General features: G+C 36.8%; 1 protein-coding gene across 1 annotated transcript in view; it reads right to left on the reverse strand.

Moving 5' to 3' along the window:
- Positions 1-27186, reverse strand: part of LOC134845309 (NEDD4-like E3 ubiquitin-protein ligase WWP1) — a 43450-nt gene that overhangs the window by 15192 nt on the left and 1072 nt on the right. The window contains exons 2-5 of the mRNA XM_063862286.1: positions 22309-22642; positions 21599-22240; positions 9868-10098; positions 1343-1494 (exon numbers count right to left, since the gene is read on the reverse strand). Coding sequence (XP_063718356.1) covers positions 1343-1494; positions 9868-10098; positions 21599-22240; positions 22309-22642 — 1359 coding nt within the window. The remainder of the gene's footprint in view (positions 1-1342; positions 1495-9867; positions 10099-21598; positions 22241-22308; positions 22643-27186) is intronic.

Here is a 27186-nt window from a genome sequence, read left to right on the forward strand (position 1 = left end):
CTTCTTGATCGCTTCAAAGCAGGAAGAGTGAGCGTCACGTTGCTCATGTCACTAGCAGGTGATGACATTTTTAACTTTCCTCTTTGTTTCTAATCTTTGGTTCGTTAGTGAGTCGCGTTGCACCAAAAATGTTGTGCAGCAAAAGTTGGGAAACGAAAAATCACCAATCCGACTGAATAAAACTAGTGATTCGCAAAGAGTGTGAATTATTTCATGAGTTATAGATAGAAGTCAATTGATTTTTGTTAAATGCGGTTTTAAATAAGTAAATCAGTTCAATCGTAGATTTAGTTCAAGTAGAAAACTGAGATGTCTTTTTTAGGCTTCAACAGTAAATACGGTAGTCCAGTACCCGAGCGCTTGCTCATCGCAACACGCTTGCTCGTCGCAAGGGTAAAACAGGCTGGCGGATTCCAATTGCTCATCTCAAGCGGTATCTCCCGTAAATCATCTGACAAAAAGCTAGACTCTTATATTTCTGTATGTGGCTTTGTTTCGATATGCACAAAAATGTCTTCTAAAAGAGTTACGAGCCATGCTCAGAAAAAAATGCTTCGGAAAAAACACCTTGAGAAGTAAAATTTATACAATCAAAACAAAAACAACAAATTATAACTTTTGCTTCAGGACACCAATCAATACTTAGTATACACAGAGGCAAAGAAACTTCCGAAAACTATGCCGCCGAAACTAAAGCAGACTAACGAAAGTACAGCAGTTCAATTTCAAACATACTGAAAAAAAACAAGGTTCGACCGGCACTTGAACACCATACCTTAGGTCGCAAACGCAATTTATTACAGATTCGATGGAGAAATTTAGTACGAGATAAAAACACAATTTATATTCGACTTATTTTCGTGCTGTATTTGAAAAATAAAAACACTAGCCGGCAATATGTTTTTGTACTTTATTTGATCAATCAAACCACCAAAATAGAAAAAAAGTTACATGGTGGCGTGAAAAAACTTTTCAAATGTGAGTGATTTGTTCGTTTTTTTTTATTTGCTTTATGCCCGATAAGCAACAGCTTATATTGCATCTCGAAATTTGTTCAACTTGATCCTGCGGGTCTTTATTTACGTCACAAAATTTCTAAATGCAATACATAGCTGTTGTTCATCTAATACGGAAACGTCTAATACCAGATTACAATAGAATTGCCCTTGCAAGTGTAAAAACTGAGGCCCAAGACAATAAACACTTAAATAAATGGAGACTGAAAAATATATGGAGACCAGGTAACCCTAACTTTCCTGAACATATCGTATCAATTTCATTTTGTTTCACAATTCGATCTGTTGATAACATACTGTGAAAATTATTAATGTAATTCTCTGACCTCTGGGTAATGGACCCAGTCCATCTTCAGGTCCATTTCCAGCTAAATTAACGGAGAACCCTCTGCCACAAGGTTCACCCTTCGCTGCAACCACCGTCACTTCTGATGATGACAAGTCTTCGTCACCATCCAATTCCCCATTCACTGCATACCTAATCAGTAATTTAGCATTTCAACAAATTCACATGACAGCTATATTAGTAGTTGTTAACCCAGGGTGCGTAGCATAGCATCGTATAAGTTAACATAACAAATTATGTGCTAAAACTCCAAGAAAAAAACGGTCTATTCGACATAATGGCACTTTCTATTACTTCAGAATGATTAACACGGCCAAAAGACATTTGAATAAATGCCAAAGAACTCAGCAAAACCAAACAAAATGGCTTCTTTTTCTTAAACAGTTGTCAACTTTCGAACTTCGAAAAAAATCACGTTTAGGCTCTAAGAAAATCAAGAATCTTCTAAGATCGACACGCTCTTCATTGGTGTTGTTCTTATTCCGCTGTGAATTCTATAAACTGAAGTACACCTTTAAATCTATAAGTCATTTACGTTTTTTGAGCGGGGAACCTAATGTCACTAGAAGCGTAGCTGAACCTTCAGTAACTTGTTTGATATTAATTAGAATAGGTTTCACTGAAGTAGGATGAAACAAAATTTTCAATATCTCAGATTGTCACTAGTCAAAACCTTATTTGTTTCTCTACATAAGTAAGTGATTAGCCGCTTATGTAGGTGATAAACCTTTCACTCGTTTTTATAATTAAACAATACGAAACTCGGCTGGGTACTGGAATTTTCCCGCAACCTGGTCTTTTTATTTTGCGTTGCTGTAGCTACCGTGATCTCTCCTCTGAACTTCTGATTTAATTACAGAGATCGATTTTATGTCAAAATTAGAAAAATAGAGAAATCGTAAGCCTTTGGTTGATTTGTTCGTCTCCTCAAATCTATGTCTGCAGTTTCCCCAAGGTCTCTAGCGACAAAACAAATAGAACGTAACCACCTGTTCCAGTAACAGCAACTTCATGCTGATGTTGACACCTCTCTGTATAGCACATTCAAGAGGGAGGTCTGTGTACAGCGAAACATGCCTATTCTAGGGAGCCAGGTTTTTCGGCGCCCGGCGAACTGAGTGATACTCCACGCCCGATTTAAGCCGTCAGTTTTTAGTTAGAGGGAAAAACCGAGAAAAACTCACATTATTTGAGGTTATGAGGTTAAGCTGCAGCTGATTGGCAGCTTTTTCGGGATTCTCGATGTAAGCTCTTGAAGTAAGGGAGGTACGGTACACCCGGCAATGTAATTGGCAGACGCCGGGTACATTGTTGTTCAGTCTGTGACGGTAACTGTTTAAATGAGTCGAGTATCCGGATCGAAACCGTACAAGTGTACGTCTGGTATTCCGCTCAAGTTTACCTTCGCTTGCGTATACAGGTGGCAGTATTCTGCCAAGTAGCTTAGTTTTTCGTTGAGAAACTTCTGTACTTCTGATGCGTGGCTTCGTTTCTTCCTCTGACATAATCATCCTTAGAGATGATCTCCTGGTTTTCGATAAGCACGCGTTTAGGGTCGGGTTTTCAAAACAGGGGCGGATCGGAGCTTCGCAATATTTTCGATACAAGTAAAACATTGCATTGAAAGAAGTTGAGTAGAAAGAAAAGAAGTCATTTTTTGAAAAATTAAGCTGGAAATGTGATTAAGCTGGGAAACTAAAATCTTAACTACAAAAATTTCATACCTTTGCATCGGATTAGGCTCAAAAACAGCCTTAGCAAACAATGAGAAGTAATGACGGAGCCGCAACATAGGCTAAAAAATTTATCAACCCTCGTCAAGCCGAAAAAGAATCTGAAGTGAAAAATAATAAAGCTGAAAACATGTTTTTTTTTTCAGAGTACCACATATTTTTGAAAAAGAAAATGGACGTTACCAGTTACAAGGGAGCGTCTTTCAATCCTTTTTTTGTTTGAAACGAAAATATCAAATTTGGGAGGTTCGTTTTCCAGAAAAGCCAAGAGGTTCAAAAACGGTCACAATTTCAAAAAATTGACTTTTCGGAGGACAATAACACTTTTGAGAAAAATTCCGCTAGGATTACTCGGTGTTGTGGAACAAACGCAACAAGACATCAAACACAAGAAATAGCATATAAGGTAAATATTATTTCAAAATTACTAGATATTTGTCAATCTACAAAACTCAACAAAGAAGTATCAATAAAAAAACTGCCAATATCATTAACCAAGCTTTTAGTAATTTCCGAGCGTTCAACAAGACAACAACGTGTGGCTAGACGTCAATTGATCCGACAACAAAAACTGCCAAAGGAAATTATTGCCAAAACTGCCAAAGTCTAAAGCTTCATGAGAAACTCAAAACTGTCTTTAGTGAAAAAAAAATTTTTCTACAAAGTTTGAAACAACTATCCGTTATCCTGGATCAAGGTAGGATGCTCGCTCTGTCCCTCTGCGACCGGTAGAGAGAGCAGCTGTAGTCGTATTTCTACACTTGAATATTAAATCAGCCTATTTTTAATTATGTCATTAACTGAGAAGAAAAAAATTTTTATGATGCATTCTTTTTTTTGAACAATGTTTTTTTTTTCATTCAAAATTTTTGATTTTCTGTTTCACCTATACTAAAAGCAGTCACATTACATGCCAGGTTATAGCAAAAACATGGTTGCTAACATTTTGAAATTTTTGATTAGTTTTTTGGTAATAGTTCAAATTAAAATTTGTCAGAGCTTTGTATAATTTTTGTTTCTGTTAGCAAAATTAATTGAGCATTGGCGGTTGCACATAAAGGGCGCAATGCTGATGCGAATGCATAGAGGTTCACGTCTTTGCTTGAGGGTATGATATGGATGCGTTTTAGTTTTGTAGATTTACAAATATCTAGCACAATCAGGTACTAGTGGTGGATTTTTGTTTTGGGTTTTTTGTGAAACCAAAACAATCTACAAAACTCAACAAAGTATCAATTAAAAAAACAGCCAATATCATAAACCAAGCTTTTAGTAATTTAAGAGCGTTTAACAAGCCATTAACATAAGGTTAGACGTCAATTGATTCGACAACAAAAAATGCTCGAGCCTGAATCAAGAATTTTCCTGAAAAAAAAAAAATTTAAAAAAATCATTGCGGCCACCTTCATGGACTCATAAACACTGGAAAAAAAGAAAAAAACGGCAAACAAATCATCGCGACACATTTATTTGACATTCACTTCAATCTATTACAATTTAGAAAAATTTGGGAAAACTTGTAAATTTCGTCTTTTTGATTTTCCTCATTTATAAGCAACAGGCAAATTGATGAGGTTGAATACGTAAAACTGAAGTTTTTTCTATGTAAAATAATGTTGTGGTCTCTTTTGTATTAATTACTTTGTTTGGTTTATCTGACCATGACATTGAAGCAGACGCACTCCTGCGGAAAGAAACTGTTCTATAAAATACGAACAATGAATGAACGGTACTCCAGTCTTCCCAGCAGATGGGGGGGGGGGGGAGCGAACGTGTGTTTTTGCCAGAATGGAGGTACTCCCCTCATGCCAGATTCGTTAGATGACTGCGCCATATTAAAACGTTTAAATAGATTACCCACTAAAACGCTAACCAGACTACTTAAGATAAAAAGAAAACGAAATGATATAACTGTTTTAAGTGTTCTATAAAATACGAACAATGAATGAACGCTTAAAACAGTTTTATCATTTCGTTTTCTTTTTATCTTAAGTAGTCTGGTTAGCGTTTTAGTGGGTAATCTATTTTAACGTTTTAATATGGCGCAGTCATCTAACGAATCTGGCATGAGGGGAGTACCTCCATTCTGGCAAAAACACACGTTCGCTCCCCCCCCATCTGCTGGGAAGACTGGAGTGACATAACTCAATTCGTATTGATAGCAACAGAAAACATGGAATAGATATAGACAACCTTATCAATCCTTCGGATCGAAAAACAGCAACTTCAGCTATATTCGAAGAAACCCCAGAATCAGAAAACGCTCAGGACAAAGCAGCAAGACTAGCCAGGAATCTCGAAGAAAAAAGAAGATACGAAGATGAAGAAAAAGCAGAAATCAAAGCGAAGCTAAAAATATTTGGCGATATGAGACAAGAAGAAGCGGAAAAGTAAATCAGGTCCATGCTGTTCCTGGCCTTAGGAACCGAAGGCAAAAGAATCTTTGCACCGAAACTCAGTAAAGTGAAAATACTTCGGATTAAATTTCAGGAGGTTTGGGGTTATTTTAACCTTGTTTTTATCAAAAAGGCGAACATCTCTTTTGAACAGCACAAGCTGTTGGATAAAAGACAATGAATACGGAAAAGACTGGAAAAAATATGGGGAGCACTTACGGAAATGGCCAAAAAGTGTGATATATCCAGCGGAGAAGAGTGGATTCGGGATAAATTCATCAACAATGAGAAATTTTGATCTCCAGAGGAAAATGTAAACCAAAACACTCGCACTTCATGGCGCATCAAAATTGGCGCTCGTAGAGGAGAAAGGGATAGCTAACCATCTCAAAATGACCAACACCACAAAGACCCAGACTTTTCATTCAAACTTACATCGGTTTTCAAATACAAAGAGAGAACCAGCCCTACACATAGAAAAGGAAAACTCTTGTCTGAAATGCGGCCGCAAGTTTACGAAAAGACACATCGCAGTATGTCCGGTTAAAGATGCACATTGTACAGCTTGTAACTTCAAGGGCCATTTTACGAAAACTTGTAAATCTTGAAAAAATGTGAATATTGTCGACAATTATAATTGTGCAATTAATGATGTACAGCCTCCAATTCAGCAATCTGCAGATAACTCTGTAAGTAGTCAGAGGGGTTTTTGTGGCTTAATCAAAGCATGGAGAGAAGCTCGACTTAGAGACATGAACGACTACTCAATTTTAAATGTAACCACGATTTTTGATTCAAACTGAAAAGAATCGAGGAAATTGTTGAACATTGTCTTAGGAAAGGAGAACCTAGTGCACATGAATATCCATGTCGACTCAGCCAGCACAGTTATTTTGCTAAAAATGCCACGAATTGAAATAAATAGACCCGTACCTAAAAAAACTCTCAGTTGAACAAGCAACAGATGACCTCTACAGCGGCTTTACAGACGACGCAATAAAAATAATTGGAGAGATAGAACCTCCAATAAGATCCAACGAAAGCCACAATTTTTATAACGGGAGAACGTGATATAAATAAATTATTAGGAAACGACAATGTTCCGAAGATGGGCATAGAAGTTACACAGAAGGCTTTCCCGTATCTGAAATCGGATCCGTCATCAAGAAAGAGTCAGTCAAACTTACCGGTAAACAATCAAGACAAATGTTAACCAAGATGAATATATCGCACAAAAAATCAAGATTTTATTCGAAAAGATCGAGAAAAAAAAACCCAATCAAAAATTACACATTTCCGAAGTCCCCTAAAACCAATACAACTAAAGGGGAGAAGGGTTCCTTTACACTTACTTCCGTCAGTGTCCGCTGGATATTAACTGGGGCTCCCAAAAATACATTTTACACTTTGTATAGACAGATTTTCTAAATTCTCTGCAGCTAAAACTACCTCGTCCACTTCAGCTAAACCTATTGTTCAATTTCTCCAAGATTACATTCATTTACATGGCATTCCGAAAAACATCAGAGTTGACTACGCCACATGCTTTATAAGTCAAGAACTCAAAACAGTTTGCGACTCAAACAAAATCGATATAAAATTTTGTACAGTGGGCGATCATAGATCTAATGGATTAGTCGAAAAATTAGTTCACACAGTCAAAAAACAAAATTACCAACAATGTCATCAGAAACTCCAAAAGCATCTCTAAACGAAGCCTTGTCGAAAATTATTTGAAACCTACGCAACACGAGTCAATCAACTGCACTCCCTTCGAGAAACACTACAACAGAAAACCGAATACTTTGCGAAAACATTAGTGGATAAAGTTCCAAAACATTGTTTATATCAAAGAAAGTCGGTTCTATCGGATGCTCGAGTGAAGAATGGGGTGGGTGGGGGGGGGGGACGTTAATATCGAAGACGGATATCTGGATTCACTGATAGACAAAAGGAACAAAGATCCGTCGGAAAAGGGCTACGAATCGGATCCTATTTCCTCGCCAACAAAGAAGCCACTATCCAAAATTCAGAGACATGCTTTGACAGGCCCCGCAAAGAAAGGTAAACTTTTCGAAAAGTTACTGACCGAACAAAAACGGAGAACCATATTACCGCGAAAATTAGTGCATCCGAATCTACAGTCAGACTAGCAAAATCTTAAGAAAATCCGACATCGCCTGGCTAAAACCCGACGGACAGAAACTCCTGAAGTTTAAAGGAAACTACATAACCTTGTTTTAACAAAATTTTCCCAGCAGGCGCTCACTTATTCCGAAGGAGGAAACCTGGACCAAAACCCCCGTCTTCTTCACCAAACACAACATCCTATACGAGAAAAACCCGATGATCAAACCAGACAAAGAGGGAAGACGGCCCAAGCAGAAAACTAGAACACAATCTAAACGGAAGACCAAGACCTCACCTACAGGTTATTTAGGGGAAGATGAATCTTTTTTCTTACCTTTTCATCCTTAGGATTCGTGCGAGTGGGAGTGGACTATTGGAGGATTTCCTCGTAAAAGGTTGGTAGAGAACATTTTATTAACATGGAACATACTAGACAGCAAGAGGGAAACAATCTAAGGTATAAAAACTCAAACCCTAATATTGAAGGGTTTAAGACTTACGTGAAGAAGAAAGAGTAACACTGCACAACACTATTCCTGATTGCCCATCTCAATAGTACCGGCCCCATCGACTGCATAGAACATTCAAAGCACGTCCGGAACAGCCCTCGAAGATAGACTAATTCCGAAACCCGAGATGTCTCCACAGTGGAATTGCTAAGGGAGAGCGATTCAGATTTCCCTGTGTACGAAATCTAAAGTGACATCCCAGGTGCCTACTTTGATACTTCACGTTGGAAGTGGGAATTTCGGTCCTCCAAAATTTTATGGTAACCGGATATATATATTAGATTTTATAGATACAGCGAAACCACAGTGATCCTGGTCAAACCCAGTGTTACTCGAATCCAGCGTGCCTGAGACTTGCCATTGAAGCGGAAAGACACCACACCATACCTTAGTAGCCGGAACAATCGAGACAATTTCCGATTCATCCAGCGGAGACCCTCAACTGACAGTGGCCGAGACTGCGGATTCACACATTGGTTCACAAAAAAATTCAATGAATATCCACGACACCCCTCTGCAACAATCAGTACCTGACGAGGAGGAATTGTTAATACCTCTTACTAAGATAAAATCGGGAAACGAGATCGAAGTCAATTAGTGAGAGCCAACCACTGTCACAAGTAGAGGAGTTCATTAGAGACTAGAGACAAAAAAATAGCGAGAGAACTTTCATTTTGAAAACTTGATTCAAACTTTTTATGAACTTACTTAGAGTTATTGATTTAATTTCGTAATCTCCGTTGGAAAAGTGATTTACCATTGACTCGAGACATAACCCCATGCCTTTCATTAATCTAGCGTATCATATGTTACAACTTTCGTTGACTATTTGTTAAGTAACCCACCGATATATCCTTTGGACATATCAGATATAGATTTTTAATTTACTATTGCTGTTTTTACCGTAATCGCAATCGTTAACTTGACCTAATTGCTATTTAGTTGTGACTTCTTAATTTAATTTTTCTTTCTTTCTCCAGTTGTTTGGCGAAAGGCTATGTGTAGTAATTTATAAAATAATTAATTTGAATTTTTCCTAGCGAGGGAACTGTTGTGATGTCTTTTATATTAATCACTTTGTTGGTATATCTAACCTTGACCTTGCAGCATACGCACTCCTTCTTTATAGAAAACTTAAATACAGTTTTATCATTTCATAATTTTTCATCTTAGTTAGTCTAGCTAGCGTTTTAAGTGAGTAAACTATTTAATGAACTTTAAAATTTTAGTACACTTTTTTTCGAGGCTGAGCAATTCTTTCAAATTGCTCAGTTCCTTTGAAAACATGAGCCTGTGTTGCTTGAGCCATTGAACAAAAAGGTCGTCGGTTCGAATCCCACTTCGGTCAAGGTTGGAGCGTTCCCAGTGTCAACCGCCTCTTCCAGGTCGGAACAGCTGCGGGAAAATGGATGACATCTCTCCCCCACGGAAAAACGGTCCGAGGCTGAAAGGTGGGAGCTGGGCCAGGGGTTAATGAAAAAACAAAAAAGGTCACAAACTGTTTTTATGAACAGTTAATTTCCGAATTGCAGGCTCAAAAATGCTCAGTAGTTGCTCGCTCATTTGAAACTGGTATTATATGGCATAGGAAAAACTGAAGTTTTTTTCATGTAAAACATTAAAATTTTTAGTACACTGTTTTTGAAGGCTGAGCAATTACTCAGTTTCTTTGAAAACATAAGCCTGTGTTGCTAGAACGCGGTCCTGAAAGGGTAATCTAGGTTAAAATATAAAAACCTGTTGTTGAGTTTGTGCAGCTGCGTGGAGTATTGCCTGTTCTCCTGGCCCCTCCAAGCCTCGTAGTTGCGTACAGTGTCCGCAGTTGGCTTTTTCCACGTGGTGGTGCGTGAATTGTGGTCCACGTAGTAAACTCTGCCTTTGCTGTCCACTTGCTCCTCCCACCCGGGTGGCAAGGGAGAAGGGCGCGTCCAAGTGGTTGTCCTGTTTTTGTGGTTCGCGTAGTAAGGCCTGAAACAAAAAAAAATGTTACTGAGGCCAAGCTGCATATCCCAAACAAACACACACGGCAGAAAAGAGCTCTAAAAATTGAATAAATTTTACACAGAGGCGAAGCGGAGATTCGCATCATCTGCGACAGAGCAAAAGCGTAGCATTGCGTGCTTGCAAATAGTGAGTGAGATGGAAATAACTAAGTCGGAGAAACATTTTGAGTTTTTGGAAATGCAATCAACCATTTTTTGGAAATACGAAAATTCAATCGCGCAAAACAGACAAGAAGAACAGCCAATAGTATAAAATAAGCGCTTAGTAACTTCCGAGCGTTCAACCAGCTAACATAAGGTTAGACGTCAATTGATTTGATAACCAAAAATACCAGAGGAAATTATTGTCATAAAAAAATTTGAGCGATTACAGAGTTCGAACTTTCAACTTATGGCCAGCTGAAACTTGGAACCTTCAATTTTTGAATTTCGAAGAAAAAAATAGACGGCCTTAAACCTCTTTGAATTTTTAGAACAATTTATTTATCATTGACCTTGTTTTGTCAAAAGTAACCCGATTTGAGAAAACTCGATCAATAGGTAAAACATTTATTTCACTGGGAAATCTGATAATTAATTTCCATTTTCGAAATTAGAAGTCGATCACTTTTTCGTGGCCATTACAATGATGCTGGTTGTTTGATAGTGGAGTTTGACTTCCTTTTAACAATGAAAATTCACCAACCTTTAAAAAAAATCACGAGTTTAACCGCGAAAAATCAGAATTGACGGTGAACAAGTTTAAAGACTTTTTCCCGAAAAAAATCACCATGACTTAATTGAAAGTAATCACCTATACATGAGAAAACCATTAGTTGTTTGTTTGATGTGATAGATGATCCACCCAAAACGTATGGATTTATCATCATTTGAAATAATTCTACTTTGTTGGGTGATTGATTTAAATTTGTAACTTGGTTTCGACTAACTTCATGTTGTAAATAATATGGCAATGGTATTTTATTTCTCAATGACTCTGGATGGTACCTTGAGTATGCATTGTATAATATTGTGTTTGCGTATTATAATTTGGTTGTGAAGAATTTGATTTCCTAGGTTATTTAGTCTTTTGAGAATGACTTTTTTGTTTGGTCCAAGTATGGTCCAGAAATATCTGATTGGTAAATATTATCTGATTCATCAATAGTGTTCCTTTGGTATTTTATTTGATTAGAATTATGTTGTTGTTGTTGTTCATTCCGATGGAAATAATCTTCATCTTCTGAGAAGTGAGACAGATTTCTGTTATTGAAATGTCCGTTAGTTGGATAGTGTTTATTTTGTTGAAAAATGGATAAAATTCAGTGTGATCTGTTTGAGTTTTTCGTTTATCGAGAAAGCTGACTGACGGTGGTTTTGAACGTTTAGGTCGTTGCTGATCATAGTTGTGCTCAAGAGATTGTGATTGATTTGTCTGAATTGGATGTGCTATAGGATGACTTAAATTAATGTTTGCAAAAAAATCATAGTTATGGTTTGCGTAGTGGTTTTCACCTTTGTTTTTTTTGGTCGTCTTTTGGTCGTCTTTTGACTATTGGTCTGTATGTTTGATATTTCAGTTGAGGGTATTTGGAAAAAAAGTTGGTATAGCTGTTGATTGTAATGCTGTTTTTGGGAACGGTGTGTTGTTTTCATTAAGTGGTGTTGTCATTGTTGGGTGAATAGGTGAGATACTTGTTGTGTTGTTACTGGTACTGTTGTAAAGATTTCTTCATTGGTAAAGTGCGATGGTGTTTAAATATCTTGTTGGTTTAGTGTGGTGGTTTTATTCAGGTTTTCTTGTGTATGCATGCATGTTGAAATTGCGATATTATTGGTATGGTTGTTGTATCGGTTGTATTGGTTGAGACTTTGTATGGTTGTTGTATCGGATTCTGAAAATGTTTTTCGGTTCTTAGAAAAAAAAAATTTTTTTTAGATATGTTTTTGTTTTGAGATAATAGGCAGCCTTCTTTTTTGTATGTTTTCTCGATCTAATATATCGTAATTTTTGTGTAAGTGTAGGAGAGCAAGATCGTATCTTTAGTCTTCAATTATGCAATTGTGTAAAAATATTGCTTGTTAACAGCTTTTGACGTAAGTGTCAGGATGATTGATGCACTATCTAGGTGATAATTGCTATTTCATAAACCGTTAGTTCTTACTGTTTTTTTTGAGGTTATCCTAAATCCTCGGGTAGTTTTGTCCTGGAAAGACATGTTGAGGAGAGAGTATACCAATTCGATAGAAGGATGTTTTACTGCTCTCAAACGTATGTGGAGTTTTCTGCATTTAAAATATCTTTATCTTCCTTGAATTGGGATCGATATGAGATCGAGGGTTGCAGAATAGTAAATCAATCCACAAGGTTCAGGTATAATTAGAATACAAGTAAACCGTATGATACCGTTTTAGAGCATAGAATTGTAAGTGTTTTTATAATCCTCGGTCAAATAGGAGTAACTTAATCCAATTTCATGTGTTTGTATTGTGTGATGGTGCCTCATTGATATCTGGTAATAGAATTTCGATGATGAATTTAACATATTGTGAAGTAATGTTACATATGCTTGGTAGGTGATGGTTTAGTATCTCTATTTTTAATTTTAGTTCTGGAAATTCCAGTTGGCCTCGGCTGTTGCCTTTTCGAAAAAAAAAATAAGATGAGGTTGGGACAAATTGTACTTGTCAGCGTAATTCGTCACTTGTGAGATTTATGACAAATGGTAGGATAGAACCTTCCACGAAAATATCGTCGTATCTAATCATTTTTAAGAGCTATTACTGTAAATGTGTAACTTTCAATATGTCGTATAGGTTGATTCCAAGTGTATGTTCCTACTGGTTTTCGGTTATAATTTTTTTATTCGACGTTTACTTTACATTTATGATGCTATTGTTGCTTCTGAATCGTAAAAAATTGTTGTTCAATTAATTGTTTATTTTGATCGTTTGTTTGATTTTGGTGATATTCGAGACTTTGTATGGTTGTTGTATCGGATTCTGAAAATGTGTTTCGGTTCTTAGAAAAACGATTTTTTTAGATATGTTTTTGTTTTGAGATAATAGGCAGCCTTCTTTTTTGTATGTTTTCTCGATCTAATATATCGTAATTTTTGTGTAAGTGTAGGAGAGCAAGATCTTGTCTTTAGTCTTCAATTATGCAATTGTGTAAAAATATTGCTTGTTAACAGCTTTTGACATAAGTGTCAGGATGATTGATGCACTATCTAGGTGATAATTGCTATTTCATAAACCGTTAGTTCTTACTGTTTTTGTGAGGTTATCCTAAATCCTCGGGTAGTTTTGTCCTGGAAAGACAATTTGAGGAGAGAGTATACCAATTCGATAGAAGGATGTTTTACTGCTCTCAAACGTATGTGGAGTTTTCTGCATTTAAAATATCTTTATCTTCCTTGAATTGGGATCGATATGAGATCGAGGGTTGCAGAATAGTAAATCAATCCACAAGGTTCAGGTATAATTAGAACACAAGTAAACCGTATGATACCATTTTAGAGCATAAAATTGTAAGTGTTTTTATAATCCTCGGTCAAATAGGAGTACCGTTCAAGTGAAAGATGAGTAACCGAAGTTCTTCACTGTTAAGCTTAATTAAAATGATAAGTATATTACAAAAAATTCGGTTAATCCTGCGTCGTTTGAAAATGTTGGAGAGTTAATCGGTGTTTTAGGTCAATAGTTAATTGATTTAAAGGGTATGTTTTAATTTGAAAGGAAAAACTTGAGAGATCCAAGGGAAGCCTGGGTAATCTGGTTTCGCGAGAGATTTGATGAAAAGATTTCAGATTAAAGATAAAAGGAGAAGCTTTGATGATCTGATTTAGAAATTACAAGTGGAGATTTAAGGATTAAAATTAAAAATCAAGAATTGAAATTGAAAATCAAGGAGAAGCCTTGATGATTGCATATTTCAGATAAAATTAAAATGGTTAAAGATCCAAGAAAGGTCTTGATGATCTTATATTTGATTACATTAGAACTTGAACTTTTGATTGTTTTACGAAAGAATAATAAGAAAGGATGATCCTCGAGAAGAGGAAGTATCGTCAAACAATCAACAATTAATTTTTACACTAATATTTGATTGTATTTTGTTTTTTTAAATGAATTTACAAATTTTACTTGAACTTATGGAAAAATTTACCTCTGATTTAAAGTTTTAAGGTAGGCTAAGTTTTTTTTCAGCGTTTTGTTGTTTTTAAAATACATTATTAGTATTTGCATATTATTCCAAGATATTGCTTAGGAAATCAATTTTACGTGCGCTTTTTTGCTCTGTGATGCACGTATTTGGATTATCGTCTTTTTTGTGATCCGATGTTGTCTTAAGTATTGGCTCGGCTTGATTAGAATTATTGAGTCGTGGAAATCAGCTAATATTATCATTGATTGTTTCGTCATGTTTTTTTTTCTAAATCTAGTTTGTTTAAATCTAAATTAGTGTAGGTCTGCTCGAGACTCGTTCTCAAATAGTTAACTCATACAAGTAAAAGATTCGTGCAACTTCTTAGTCTAATACCGATCCTGATCTTACTCTTATAATTCCTGGTCTCAAAATATCTTGTATATACTGGTAATCTTGCGAGGTAGGAGGAGAAAAAGAGGCAACTGATTTCTAAGCTGAATTATATTTTCTTTGGCTGAAACAATGAATAGTTTCAGCTCAATTATATATCATTAGTTTTAGTATTGGATCATAATTAGCAAGTTCTAAAAAAAATTACAGTGATAAATAACATAGTATATAACGAATAAGCTGAAATAAAATTAACTTTGACAAGATTCTTATAACAAATATTCAACTATCATCAAATTTATTTGAAAAAAAAGCCGATCGAAGGATCTGACACGATTCTCGACGGAGTTATAAAGGTGCCCTTTGAATTATTTAGGCAAAAAAAAAGTAATTCCACGATAGAAAATGACGTCATTAAACTTTCAACTTTATAGAACAGTAAAAGTTGTAAAAGATATCCAACCGAGAAATTGACGTCATTACTCATTAACTTCTAGAATCTTCTGATTTTTAGAATCTACAAAATAAATTCTCGAATTTTATATGAAGTCAAACCACATAAACTTCACAACTTTTCTGAATCTTCTAAATTCTGGAAATATCCAATCAAAATTTAATCAATCAGACTTCCAGAACTAACTCTAAGGTGATGAGATTGATGAAAAAATTTGTGGATTTTACTTAATTTGCTTTTTTTTAAAACTCTTAATGTTGCCTAAACGTTGATTTATCTGACAACATATTCCCTCTCTTTTCCTTTTTTTAATCATAATTTAGAGTCTTCTGCTCTTTTTTGGTAAAATGAATGAAATTTTGTTCCTTATAAATTGAGTTGCTGAAGTGAATTGAAACTATTCCCTGCGTTGTAGAAAAAAAATAAAAATTTTGCTTCTGTTTAGAAGGCACTCAAAAATTGAGTGCCAAAGGAATTAAACGGAGTGCACAGAGAGAACTGGTCCACCAAACCTTCAGGTACACATTATTCACTGGAAAAACAATGAGAGTGTACAATGAAGGTTGTACAATGTACAATGAAGGCCAACTCATACAATGAAACTGATAACAGTTCTCCCGATTTTCAACTTCCAGATTAGGGATTTTTACAGCGGCCCTACTCAGAAACAGAGCTGCAAGAAGAAGAAGAAGCTTCTAGTAGCCGAGTCCGTGAACGTCCCCCTATAAATAACCCATTTTTTTATCTGAAGCTTCAGAAGAACGACCACCTAAAAAACAGCGCAATGAAAACCAAAACAATAAACATTAAAGTCTGAAACATATATTTTTAGATGATTTTTACTGTTCGTCCTTTTTATACTTCGACTTGTATATGTTTTGGTTTTTACCAATTTACAACTAATAAAATACTCGTATTGAGCTCAATCACTGTTTTAACATAAATAGCTTCAGGCAAATAAACTAGTTGACGCAAACCAAGTGTTAATTTAAACAAATGTGTGAAATCCTTAGGCTCGTTTTCAATAAACTTTAATAGCATGACAAATCTTTGACGAAAGAAACAAAGCCAGGAAATGATATCCACATGAAACTAGGACGAAAAAGAAAAGTTCAGGAATTAGGACGATTAATTTTAATTATCGCGGGAAAAGGGACCGCTTTAAAAGGAATTAGAAGGAATTATTGTATCGCGTCCCGGTTGTTGAGCTCAGCTAAACAAGATCCTAAGGAGGGGGTCTTTTACTTTAGGGGTGGGAACTTGCGATGATTTACAAAATCCTAGGATAGGGGTCCTCCAAAAAACTAAGGACCCCTTTCCTAGGATTTTGCTTTACGTGAGGACCCCCCTTAGGATCCGGGACACGATACAATACTACTACAGTCACAGGACAGATGTTTGGAATTTTTCGAGTTGAACGAGAAAATTCTTTTTCTCTGCAACTATTCAAGATACAGGGTTCAAAATTTGACAAAAGGTCGATGAAATTATTTGAAAGGGCTTAACCGGGCTAAAATTGGAGAAATCTTGTTGGAGAAATCTTGTTGCTAGTTATGATAGCCAGCATATCATAACTAGCTTTAGAGATGATCTTGCCGTGGAAACAACTTCACAAACAATATCAGGAAATTGAATTTAGGTGCTCAAATTAGTTTTTTTGGGAAGCTGATGAGCTCGACTTACTCATAATGCTGCCTAAGAATGACAAATAACAGAATTAACAGAGTTGATTGGTCAAGCGTAAGAAAACGGCTAAAAATTTTATGAATAATCTTGCGCTGAAGATCGAATTTATTCAACAAAAGCGCCATTCCAGCAAATATTTTGCAAACCAGGAGTCTCATTACCAGTTGTGTTCTGCGTAAATTTTTGTCCAGTTTCCTGGTAAAGGATCCAACGGTTTTTTAGTGTATGCGTAATGAAAACAGACATGACCGTTTCTCAACGCCGGACCAAGTAACTCGGTTAATTCTGTTAATTGTCAATTTTAGGCAGCATAATGAGTTAGTTAAGCGCATCAGTTTCCCAAAGAACTAAATTGAACCGATAAATTCAATTTATATTGTTTGTGAGGTTGTTTCCACAGCAAGAACACCTCTAAAACTTGTTATGATATGCTGGCTAATATACACCTTCACTACAAGATTTCTCATAAATTGGCCCGGTAAAATACTTTCAAATAATTTTAACGACCTTCTGTCAAAAACTATACCCTGTATCTTTAATAGATACAAAGAAAAAGAATAAAACACGAAGAAAAAAATTGTTCCTTTCTAGTTGGTTTCAAAAAAATTCATATTCTAAGTCCCGTGACTGTATGTCGAAAAATCATTTAGACACAAATATGACGGGACAAAAACGAAAGTGTAATTGATGTGGGAATGGCATATCCCGACGGCGCCGAGTGTCTGAAGCCGCTCAGAGCTTTCAGATAAGAAGAAAGCTCTTTTTTTCTTTCTCTAGCCCATGTTGGGCGAGATCTGCTCATGCGTCACCAGGCTAAGGAATTTCGCTTCTTCCACTGGCCTTGACCACAGGTCTGCGGGAGTAAAAAGGAGGGGTTTGTGTGGCATTAGAAATATAGCAACTAGTGTGGGGTGACTAGACAGTTAGAGCAAAGTGGGGAAACTTGGTTGACTAAGAGGGCGAGCTAATTGTTTAGAAGCCGACTGTAACCAAACCGAAGTAGGAAAAGTTTACCACGAGTAGTTCTGGAAGTTAGTGTTCACAAGGCCGATACGATGCTTGGAGGTGGATTATAAATGACCTTTGAAAAAGGGGTTTCTGCTAGGACCTCGTTTATGAGGCTAGTATGGTTTTGTTTTAGAAGGGACTTGTAGTGGTTTAAAAGAAAAGTGAAAAATTCTTCCGAGTCATTGAGATTTAGTGACGGATTTTGGTTGGTTCAAAATGGGTCTGAGTCGTCTTAAAAATTAATTTGTATGAATTGTCGAACTTGACGTGGGGTGGGAAGTAAGAGTGACAAAAAATTATTTGGGTGAAGCGAACGGAATGTGGTGGCGCTTTAAACTGAAAAGTTGAAAGTGAATGGTGGTTTGGGAATTTCAGGAACTCGCATTCACTGTGCAGGCGCGCAGTGGAGCTCATATGATTTGAGCTATTGTGTACTTAGAGGGCTTGATTTTTGGTGAACTGCAGGTGATTAACATAAGTCTCGCTGGCAGCGTGCGCCCAGGCCGGGGACGCATAATCAAAAATAAGGCAAATTTAGGAGATCTCTGTCATCAGATTTTTTGCAGTGAGCTGTAAAGCAAAGTGTCCAGTCATAATTAGCACCAAAAAAAACCTTGGAATTTTATAAAGAGGTGGAGATTCGTTTTTAAAAAAAAACAGTTGGAGTTTTGTTGAAATGTTTGTTGTAAGACAAAAGCAAGGTAACTGATCGCTTAGAGGACACAAATGCTAGCTTACGGAAAGTGAAAAAATCAAAAATAATGTTTTGATAACCATTAAGTTAGCGCGATGCTGCCTCAACGTCGTGGCTTTGGTCGAAGGGCTGGAAATCAATTGCGTATGAGGTGAGGCGAACATTTGCAGGGAGCGGAGGGCATCGCGGAGAAAAACAGTGAAAAAAGTCGGTGGTATAACAGAGTCCAGGGGAACTCACCAGTGAAAAATTGATTGTTAAAACAGCGGTGGCTTGCCGGCCACTTAAATAGCTGCTCAACCAGCGTACTATATCTTTTGGCAGTGGTGTGTCATAAATGAGTTCCGCTAGTATTCCTTGATATACCATACCAAAAGCCTTTGAAAGCTCAAGTGCGGCGAGAACAATACATGAGGGAGGGCGGTTTTGCTTAGACCCATCATTGATTTAAAAAAATCAGGAGTGGAGAGTGCGGTTGTGGTGAAGTGGAATGGGCGGAACCAGAGTTGGGTTGTGGCATTTGGGTGCTTTGTTAAAAAGGAGGGGAAGAGCCTCTCTAAAATTTTGACAGCATTAGTGAAATACTCCTGTACGATTTGAAATCTTTCGGGTCTTTTTCAGATTTCGGCACGGGGATTACCTTGCAGTTTTCCACATTCGGGGGATAATACAATCAGACAGCGAAATGTTTGTTTTTGGTTTTCCTGAGCATCAGATCCCTGAAGAATTTCTGCCCTGAAGAAAAGGTCACCGTCTCTCGCATTGCAGCTACTGCTGTTGGTTGAGGAAGGTTTCTTCCAATGCGTGGTTCTCTTGTTGTGATTGACGTATTAGACCTTGTTTTCTCTCGTCTCTCTTCTCTCCCAATCCGGGGGCAGGTCTTCTTCTAACACTTTGCGATCATGCGACCGCCTGCTAGATCGGAGGTGTTTTGTGGACTGCGCTTGTATAATCGGTTTGGATGTGGATGACGAGTACGATTGGTTGAAACTAAAAGTCAAAACACTCAAAAAATTAACTTCAAGAAGCGAAAACTTAAAAACAAACATATGACTAGCCTAGATGCTCTACTGATTGGGCCGACAGCCTTCAGATCAGTTGATGCCCCTGTCGAACAGGAAGAGGAAGATGGATCTGAAGTTTCTATTTCACTTGGTGTAATGGTTACGCGACCACATACACTGTTACAAGAAGTCGTGCCATCTGCCTGTCGTGTTTTGTCAGTGTCCATATCTTCCAGTTCCATTTCGTTCTTCAAGCAATCATCAACAAAGTCTTGATACTTGCAAATTAACCGACAAATCAAAAAAAAGCTTCGAATAAATAGAAAATTTGCAAAAAAAAATCCGAAACCTTAGAACTGAACAACCTTCACCTTTTTTCAGAGAGGCGAAGCGAAACATTGCACCACCGGCAAAAATACGATACTTAGCATAACAAACTAACCAACAAAAATAGAGATGGAAGCCGTAGAAAATATCGAAAAACAATCTACCAAAATTTTTACATAACTTGAATAAAAGTTCTTTGCATCAAAAAATAACAAAAAAACTTAAAAAAATGTATGTTAGACAAGCATTGAAGCAGCGGTAACAAAGCCGACAATTACTCAGCAGGCAAAATTTTCAAATTTCAAACACAATTTGAAAAAAAACTTTTTTGCTCTTGAGACGATTCGAAATTATAAAAAGCGAACGGTATGTGGCGCTTTAAAATGAAAAGTTGAAAGTGAATGGTGGTTTGGGAATTTCAGGATCTCGCCTTCACTGTGCAGGCGCGCAGTGGAGCTCATATGATTTGAGCTTTTGTTTACTTAGAGGGCTTGGTTTTTGGTGAACTGCAGGTGATTAATATAAGTCTCGCTGGCAGCGTGCGCTCGGGCCGGGACGCATAATTAAAAATAAGGCAAATTTAGGAGATCTCTGTCATCAGATTTTTTGCAGTGAGCTGTAAAGCAAAGTGTCCAGTCATAATTAACCCCAAAAAAACTTTGGAATTTTATAAAGAGGGAGAGGTTCCTTTAAAAAAAACAGTTGGAGTTTTGTTGAAATGTTTGTTGTAAGACAAAAGCAAGGTAACTGATCGGTTAGAGGACACAAACGCTAGCTTCCTGAAAGTGAAAAAAATCAAAAATGTTGTTTTGATAACCATTAACTTAGCGCGATGCTGCCTCAACGTCGTGGCTTTGGTCGAAGGGCTGGAAATCAATTGCGTATGAGGTGAGGCGAACATTTGCAGGGAGCGGAGGGCATCGCGGAGAAAAACAATGAAAAGAGTCGGTGGTATAACAGAGTCCAGGGGAACTCAGCAGTGAAGAATTGATTGTTAAAACGGCGGTGGCTTGCCGGCCACTTAAATAGCTGCTCAACCAGCGTACTATATCTTTTGGCAGTGGTGTGTCATGAATGAGTTCCGCTAGTATTCTTTGATATATCACAACCAAAAGCCTTTGAAAGCTCAAGTGCGGCGAGAACAATACATAAGGGAGGGCGGTTTTGCTTAGACCCATCAATGATTAAAAAAAATCAGGAGTGGATAGTGCGGTTGTGGTGAAGAGTATTTGACCACGTTGGTCTTTTTCAATATCAGAATTCCTAAGGGAGGAAAGGGCGCTAGCGTTCCCAGTACGCACCACCAGAAACCAGGAGATTAGCAAGGAATGCGGTATAAGTGGGAGGACAAAACTCCTAAGCAAAAAAGAGCGTACCAAAAATTTCCCAAATATATTATTAATTGATCGAACTTTGCAGCTCTTGGTTGCAACCACGAAAAAGCGCGGACCAGAGAAAATTTGCTGGTCGATTTGTTAACAGGAAAAACAATCAAACAAAAAGCGGCTTTCTGTGCAAAAACTGCAATAAGAAGCAGAGTTGGACGAAACCAAATTATTTAGAAAGCGACAACAACTCGACAAAATATTTACACGAAGTCAACAAAAACAGTACGAAATGCAGGATTACGATACGACGATTGAAGTTTCGAATTGAAAAAGAAAATACACGGACGCCAATAGAGTATAGCTTGGACACAGTGAATTGAACTGGAGACACGATATAACTATAAATTGTTTTCTAATTTCAAAGACCCAACAATTATATAAATACCTGTCATAGAGATCGTATCTCAGCTCCCATCCATCGGGCAGAGGCTCTGAGTCTGATTTGGACACCCTTTTCTGGGAATTGGATTTCGCACTTTCAACTGAAGGCTCTCGAGAGACTTTGCTGCTTTTTGATCCTGACGAGGACGCAACTGATGAGGAGACTACGGAGAGTTCGTCAATTGAAGATTGCAGCCGCTGACATGGCGTCTTTCTTCTGTTAGTTGCACCATCCGATTCGTCCGCTGCCGGTGGGGAAGCCATATAATTCGATGATACTTCTGATAGCGCACATGCGTTTATATCTGGCGGTGCTAATGTGCCGTGGTTTAAAATTGTCTTTGATGTTGCTGTGTAGGTGCTATTCTCATTTCTACTAGTAATAATGCTGCTGCGAAGTTCACCGTCTCTCGCATTGCAGCTACTGCTGTTGGTTGAGGAGGAAGGTTTCTTCCAATGCGTGGTTCTCTTGTTGTGATTGACGTAGTAGACCTTGTGTTCTCTCGTCTCTCTTCTCTCCCAACCCGGGGGCAGGTCTTCTTCTAACACATTGCGATCATGCGACCGCCTGCTAGATCGGAGGTGTTTTGTGGACTGCGCTTGTATAATCGGTTTGGATGTGGATGACGAGTACGATTGGTTGAAACTAAAAGTCACAACACTCAAAAAATTAACTTCAAGAAGCGAAAACTTAAAAAAAAACATATGACTAGCCTAGATGCTGTACTGATTGGGCCAACATTTTCGTGCGTGTAGACGTTTGTTTTATCTTCAGCTGAGCTATTATCGCATTCCCTCGCTCTCTTTGATTCTATTGTCACCTTCAGATCAGTTGATGCCCCTGTCGAACAGGAAGAGGAAGATGGATCTGAAGTTTCTATCTCACTTGGTGTAATGGTTGCGCGACCACATACACTGTTACAAGAAATCGTGCCATCTGCCTGTCGTGTTTTGTCAGTGTCCATATCTTCCAGTTCAATTTCGTTCTTCAAGCAATCATCAACAAAGTCTTGGCTTGAATGTCCTCCGTTAATAAAATAATCTGTTGCTGAAATATCAAAGATTTCTTTCTAGTGGAAACATGTCTGTACGAAGTAGAAACAACAACATCCTTCTGTTTTTATTCAAATAACATAAAAAACAGTGTTTAACGTATTCTTGAACAAAGAAGTGTACATAAAAATTTGACTACGCAGGGAGTTTAGCTGTCCGGTTTATGGTATATTCTAGAGGTTGCGCCCACAAACCAAGAGCAAGAGGGTGACCTTTTCATGAATCCTCTCTTATGTCACTGATATTAGTGTTATTCTTTTGCAATCGGTCGCAAAGATTCGCTGAAGAGCTATTCAAAACACGTCAAGCGGCAAAAAAGCCGACAATACTTAGGTAGAAATCTGTTGAACCCAAACCAAAATTGCCAAAAAATTTTCGCCCTTCAAATGAAACAAGGCCAGTGAACCGATATATTTTAAGCCGAAAATAAAAATGAAATAATAAAAAACTTAAATTAACACAGAGGCGAAGCAGTGCTTGGCGCCACTTGCAAAAAAAATGAATGATTTTCACTGCTTGCAAATTAACCGACAAATCAAAAAAAAGCTTCGAATAAATAGAAAATTTGCAAAAAAAATCCGAAACCTTAGAACTGAACAACCTTCACCTTTTTTCAGAGAGAGGCGAAGCGAAACATTGCACCACCGGCAAAAATACGATACTTAGCATAACAAACTAACCAACAAAAATAGAGATGGAAGCCGTCGAAAATATCGAAAAACAATCTACCAAGCTTTTTTTACATAACTTGAATAAAAATTCTTTGCATCAAAAAATAACAAAAAGTAAAAAAAAAATGAATGTTAGACAAGCATTGAAGCAGCGGTAACAAAGCCGACAATTACTGAGCAGGCAAAATTTTCAATTTTTAAACACAATTTAAAAAAAAAACTTTTTTGCTCTTGAGACGATTCGAAAAGATAAAAAAAATTGATATACTTAAACCGAAGTTGATAAATATACAAATAACATACAAATAAAAAAAAGAATAGATAGGTCATTTTAAATGCAGTCAGGCTCAAAAACTGTTTGTTTTCCAACTGTCTGTTCGTTGACCAAAAAAGAAATTGAGAACAACAATTTCAGTCATCTTGCCAGCAAATTTATGTATGGGAAAACTCTAGTACCCGATTGCAACACCCCTGCTTATCGCAAGGTTAATAAGATAACAAATCAAAAACTTTTATCAATTACAGTAGAACTTGCTTATATTAGACAAAACAACCCATGCTTTGAAAAACAGACAAAGAAATAGTAAAAAAAAAAAACGATTGTCTGACAATTTGATCTCCCGAATAAATTTAAGTTCAAAAACAGAATCAAATACAGAAGCGAAGCGTAGCTTCTCACTTGCCATTAACGACAGATAAAACATAAAACGACGAAAAAAATTTAAAAAAACGACCAAAAAATAGTTCTATCAAAGCCTTAATTTTCGCATGTCTCGATAGAAGTCCATTCTAGGCTAGCATGTCAGATACTTGAGTATTAAACTAGCAACAGAACAAAACTTGCGAAGAGGAAACAAAGCCGGCACTCAATCTTTGAGCAGACACCTGTTGAGCCGAAAAGTATATATATTTGGTGCTCGGAAGTTTACGCCTCACTTTCCTGAAAAAAAGAGAAGTATAGAACCAAACTAGCCACATCAGCATTAAAGTTTTGATCTCAACTGATGGTCAAAGTAAAAAAAATAGAATGAATATCAGTGGGCCCAGAAGACAAAAAAAAACAAGCTTTGGTATGCGAAAAAATATATATTCCGTTTAATATGCTTATATAATTCTATCGAACGATAGCAAAATTAGCCGAATCGTAAAGCCATTTTTCAAAAAAAACTTACTGGAAACAACAACACATAATCACAGCCAGGATAACTTTGCTTTACTCCGTAGTGCTTACTTGTACGTAGTGGGCGGCAAACCACTCAGAAACACTACAATTATCATGATACAGCAGTTTTCTGATGCATATGGAAGATAAAGCTGCATATCGTATGCACTGCAACTGAAACATTGCATTGCAAGCTAGAGGACAGAAAACGAGACAAAAACCGCCGGATCGAATAATTATGAAAAAATCTACACCCTGAAGAATTTTATTGTTTGACTCAAATAACATACAACTCGAAAAATTTTGTCAAGAAGCGCAATCAGCAAGGTCCGCCAGCATTGTCAAAAAATGAGCTCATTAGTTCAGACACTCAAAAGTTTTTGAGCAATGAAGTTTTTAACTTTCCTGAAAACAAAAGCTTACCAACCACAAGCCCATTAATTTCAAGAACCTTTCATGCATAACAGTTTTTATACAGCGAAAAGTAGATCTGCGTCAATTGCACTACATAGCAATTCAAGCTAGCTGACATAAAATGAGGCGAAAGGTTCCGAGTTAAAAACCAAAAAATGTCGAGAGGCTGCATCTGCAAAAATCCTAAAATCTACAGATTCAGAAAAATTTGTTGAAAAGCAAAAAATAATTGATTGGTTAAAAGTTTTATGTTGAGCTAACATGTCAAACAAAAATACGTTTAATTGACACTCATTAACTTTTACCGAAACATTCAGCAAGCTGCAGTAAAGCCGGCTATTCTTGAATAGATTGTACGCAGATATTGGATTATAGGTTGTGCCTGAATTCAAAATTCATACTCTAGCACACTTGTTTAAAAAACATTTCGTTTGGCATGCTTATATATTTCTTTCAGAAGATACCAAGATTAGCCGAAAAGTAGAGCTAGTTTTCAAAATCAACTTACCGAAAACAACAAATCATGCTGTAAAATGCCTTTCATGAACAACACAGAAGCCAGGATAACTATTGCTTCAATCGGTAGTGCTCACTTGTACGTAGTGAGCAGGAAACCAATAGTAAAAAAAGGATTAAAATGATACAAAGGAGTTTTTTTCATGCATATGCAAGATGAAGCTGCGCATCAAATGCATAACAACTCAAACGTAGCATTGCAAGCTAGCGGACACAAAATGAGACAAAAACCGCCGGGTCGAACAATTAAAGTAAAATATACACCCTGAAGAATTTCATTGGTTTGACTCGAATTACTTGCAATTTCAAAGCACTAGTCGAGAAGCGCAATCACCAACGTTAAATTGGCATTAAGTGTCCGTCAAAACAGTCAAAAGAAAAAAGTCAAAAAACTACATCTGCAAAAACTCATACAACGTACAGTTTCAGAAATATTTGTTGAGAAGCAACAAACTTTTATTGGTTAACTTTATTTTTTTTTTTTATTATTACGGCACAAAATATGTTAAAATGCCTTTCATAAACAATTATCGAAACATTCACCGGGCGGTAAATTTCGTTTGGTATGTTTGGATATTTCTATCATACGATACCAAAATTAGCCGAAAAGTAAAGCAAGTTTTTAAAAAATCTTGCCAAAAACAACAAAATATAATCACAGCAGGGATAATTTTTCTTTAATCGGTAGTGTTTACTTGTGCGTAGTGGGCGGCAAACCACTGAAAAAACTACAATTTTCATGATACACAGCAGTTTTTTTATGCTTATGCAAAATGTAGCTGCGCATCAATTGCAAAACAACTCAAAAATAGCATTGCAAGCTAGCGGACACCAAAAGAGAGCAAAACCAAAATCTAAATTCTGCAAAAAAAAACTCACAGGTTTCAATGTACAACTTCTGAAAAAATAGTCGAGAAGCGCAATCACCAACGTTAAATTGGCATTGCGTGTCCGCCAACATTGTCAAAAAATGAGCTCACTAGTTCAGACACTCAAAACGTTTTGAGCTATGAGGTTTTTAAACTTTCCTGAAATTAAAAGACTACCAACCACTACGCCCTTAACTTTCAAGAACCTTTCATGCATAACAGTTTTTATACAGATGCTAAAAGTAGCTCCGCGTCAGTTGCACTACAAAGTTAACATAGCAATTCAAGATAGCTGACATAAAATGAGGAAAATATCGAAAAGCTACATTTGCAAAAATTCGAAAAACCTACAGTATTATTGTTTGACGTGTTAGTTCAGCGGAAAAATTTCAACCAATCAAACACGTCAAACAATAATACGTTTAATTGGCACTCATAAACATTTATCGAAACATTCAGCGACTGGCAGTGAATCCGGCAATTGTTGAATAGATTGTACGCAGATATTGGATTATACGTTGTGCCTCAGTTCAATATTTATAGTAGAGCACTTTTTTTGAAATATTTTGTTTGGTATGCTTATGTATTTCTATCAGACGATATCTAGATTAGCCGAAAAATTAAACCGGTTTTCAAAAAAAAAATGTCACGGCCATGATAACCTTGCTTTACTCGGTAGTGCTATCTTTAAGTAGTGCGCGGCAAATCACTCAAAAACTACATTTTTCATTTTGATGCATATGCAAAACATAGCTGTGCACCACTTGAACTACAATACAAAAATAGCATTGCCAGCTAGCGCACACGAAATGAGGCGAAATGATCCTGAAAAATTTAGTAGGTTTGACTCGAATATTATACAATTTCTGAAAAACCAGTCAATCATCACACAATGAGTTTCCGTCAT

The sequence above is a fragment of the Symsagittifera roscoffensis genome, chromosome 1 (genome assembly GCF_963678635.1).
Source record: "Symsagittifera roscoffensis chromosome 1, txSymRosc1.1, whole genome shotgun sequence".
NCBI lineage: Eukaryota > Metazoa > Xenacoelomorpha > Acoela > Convolutidae > Symsagittifera > Symsagittifera roscoffensis.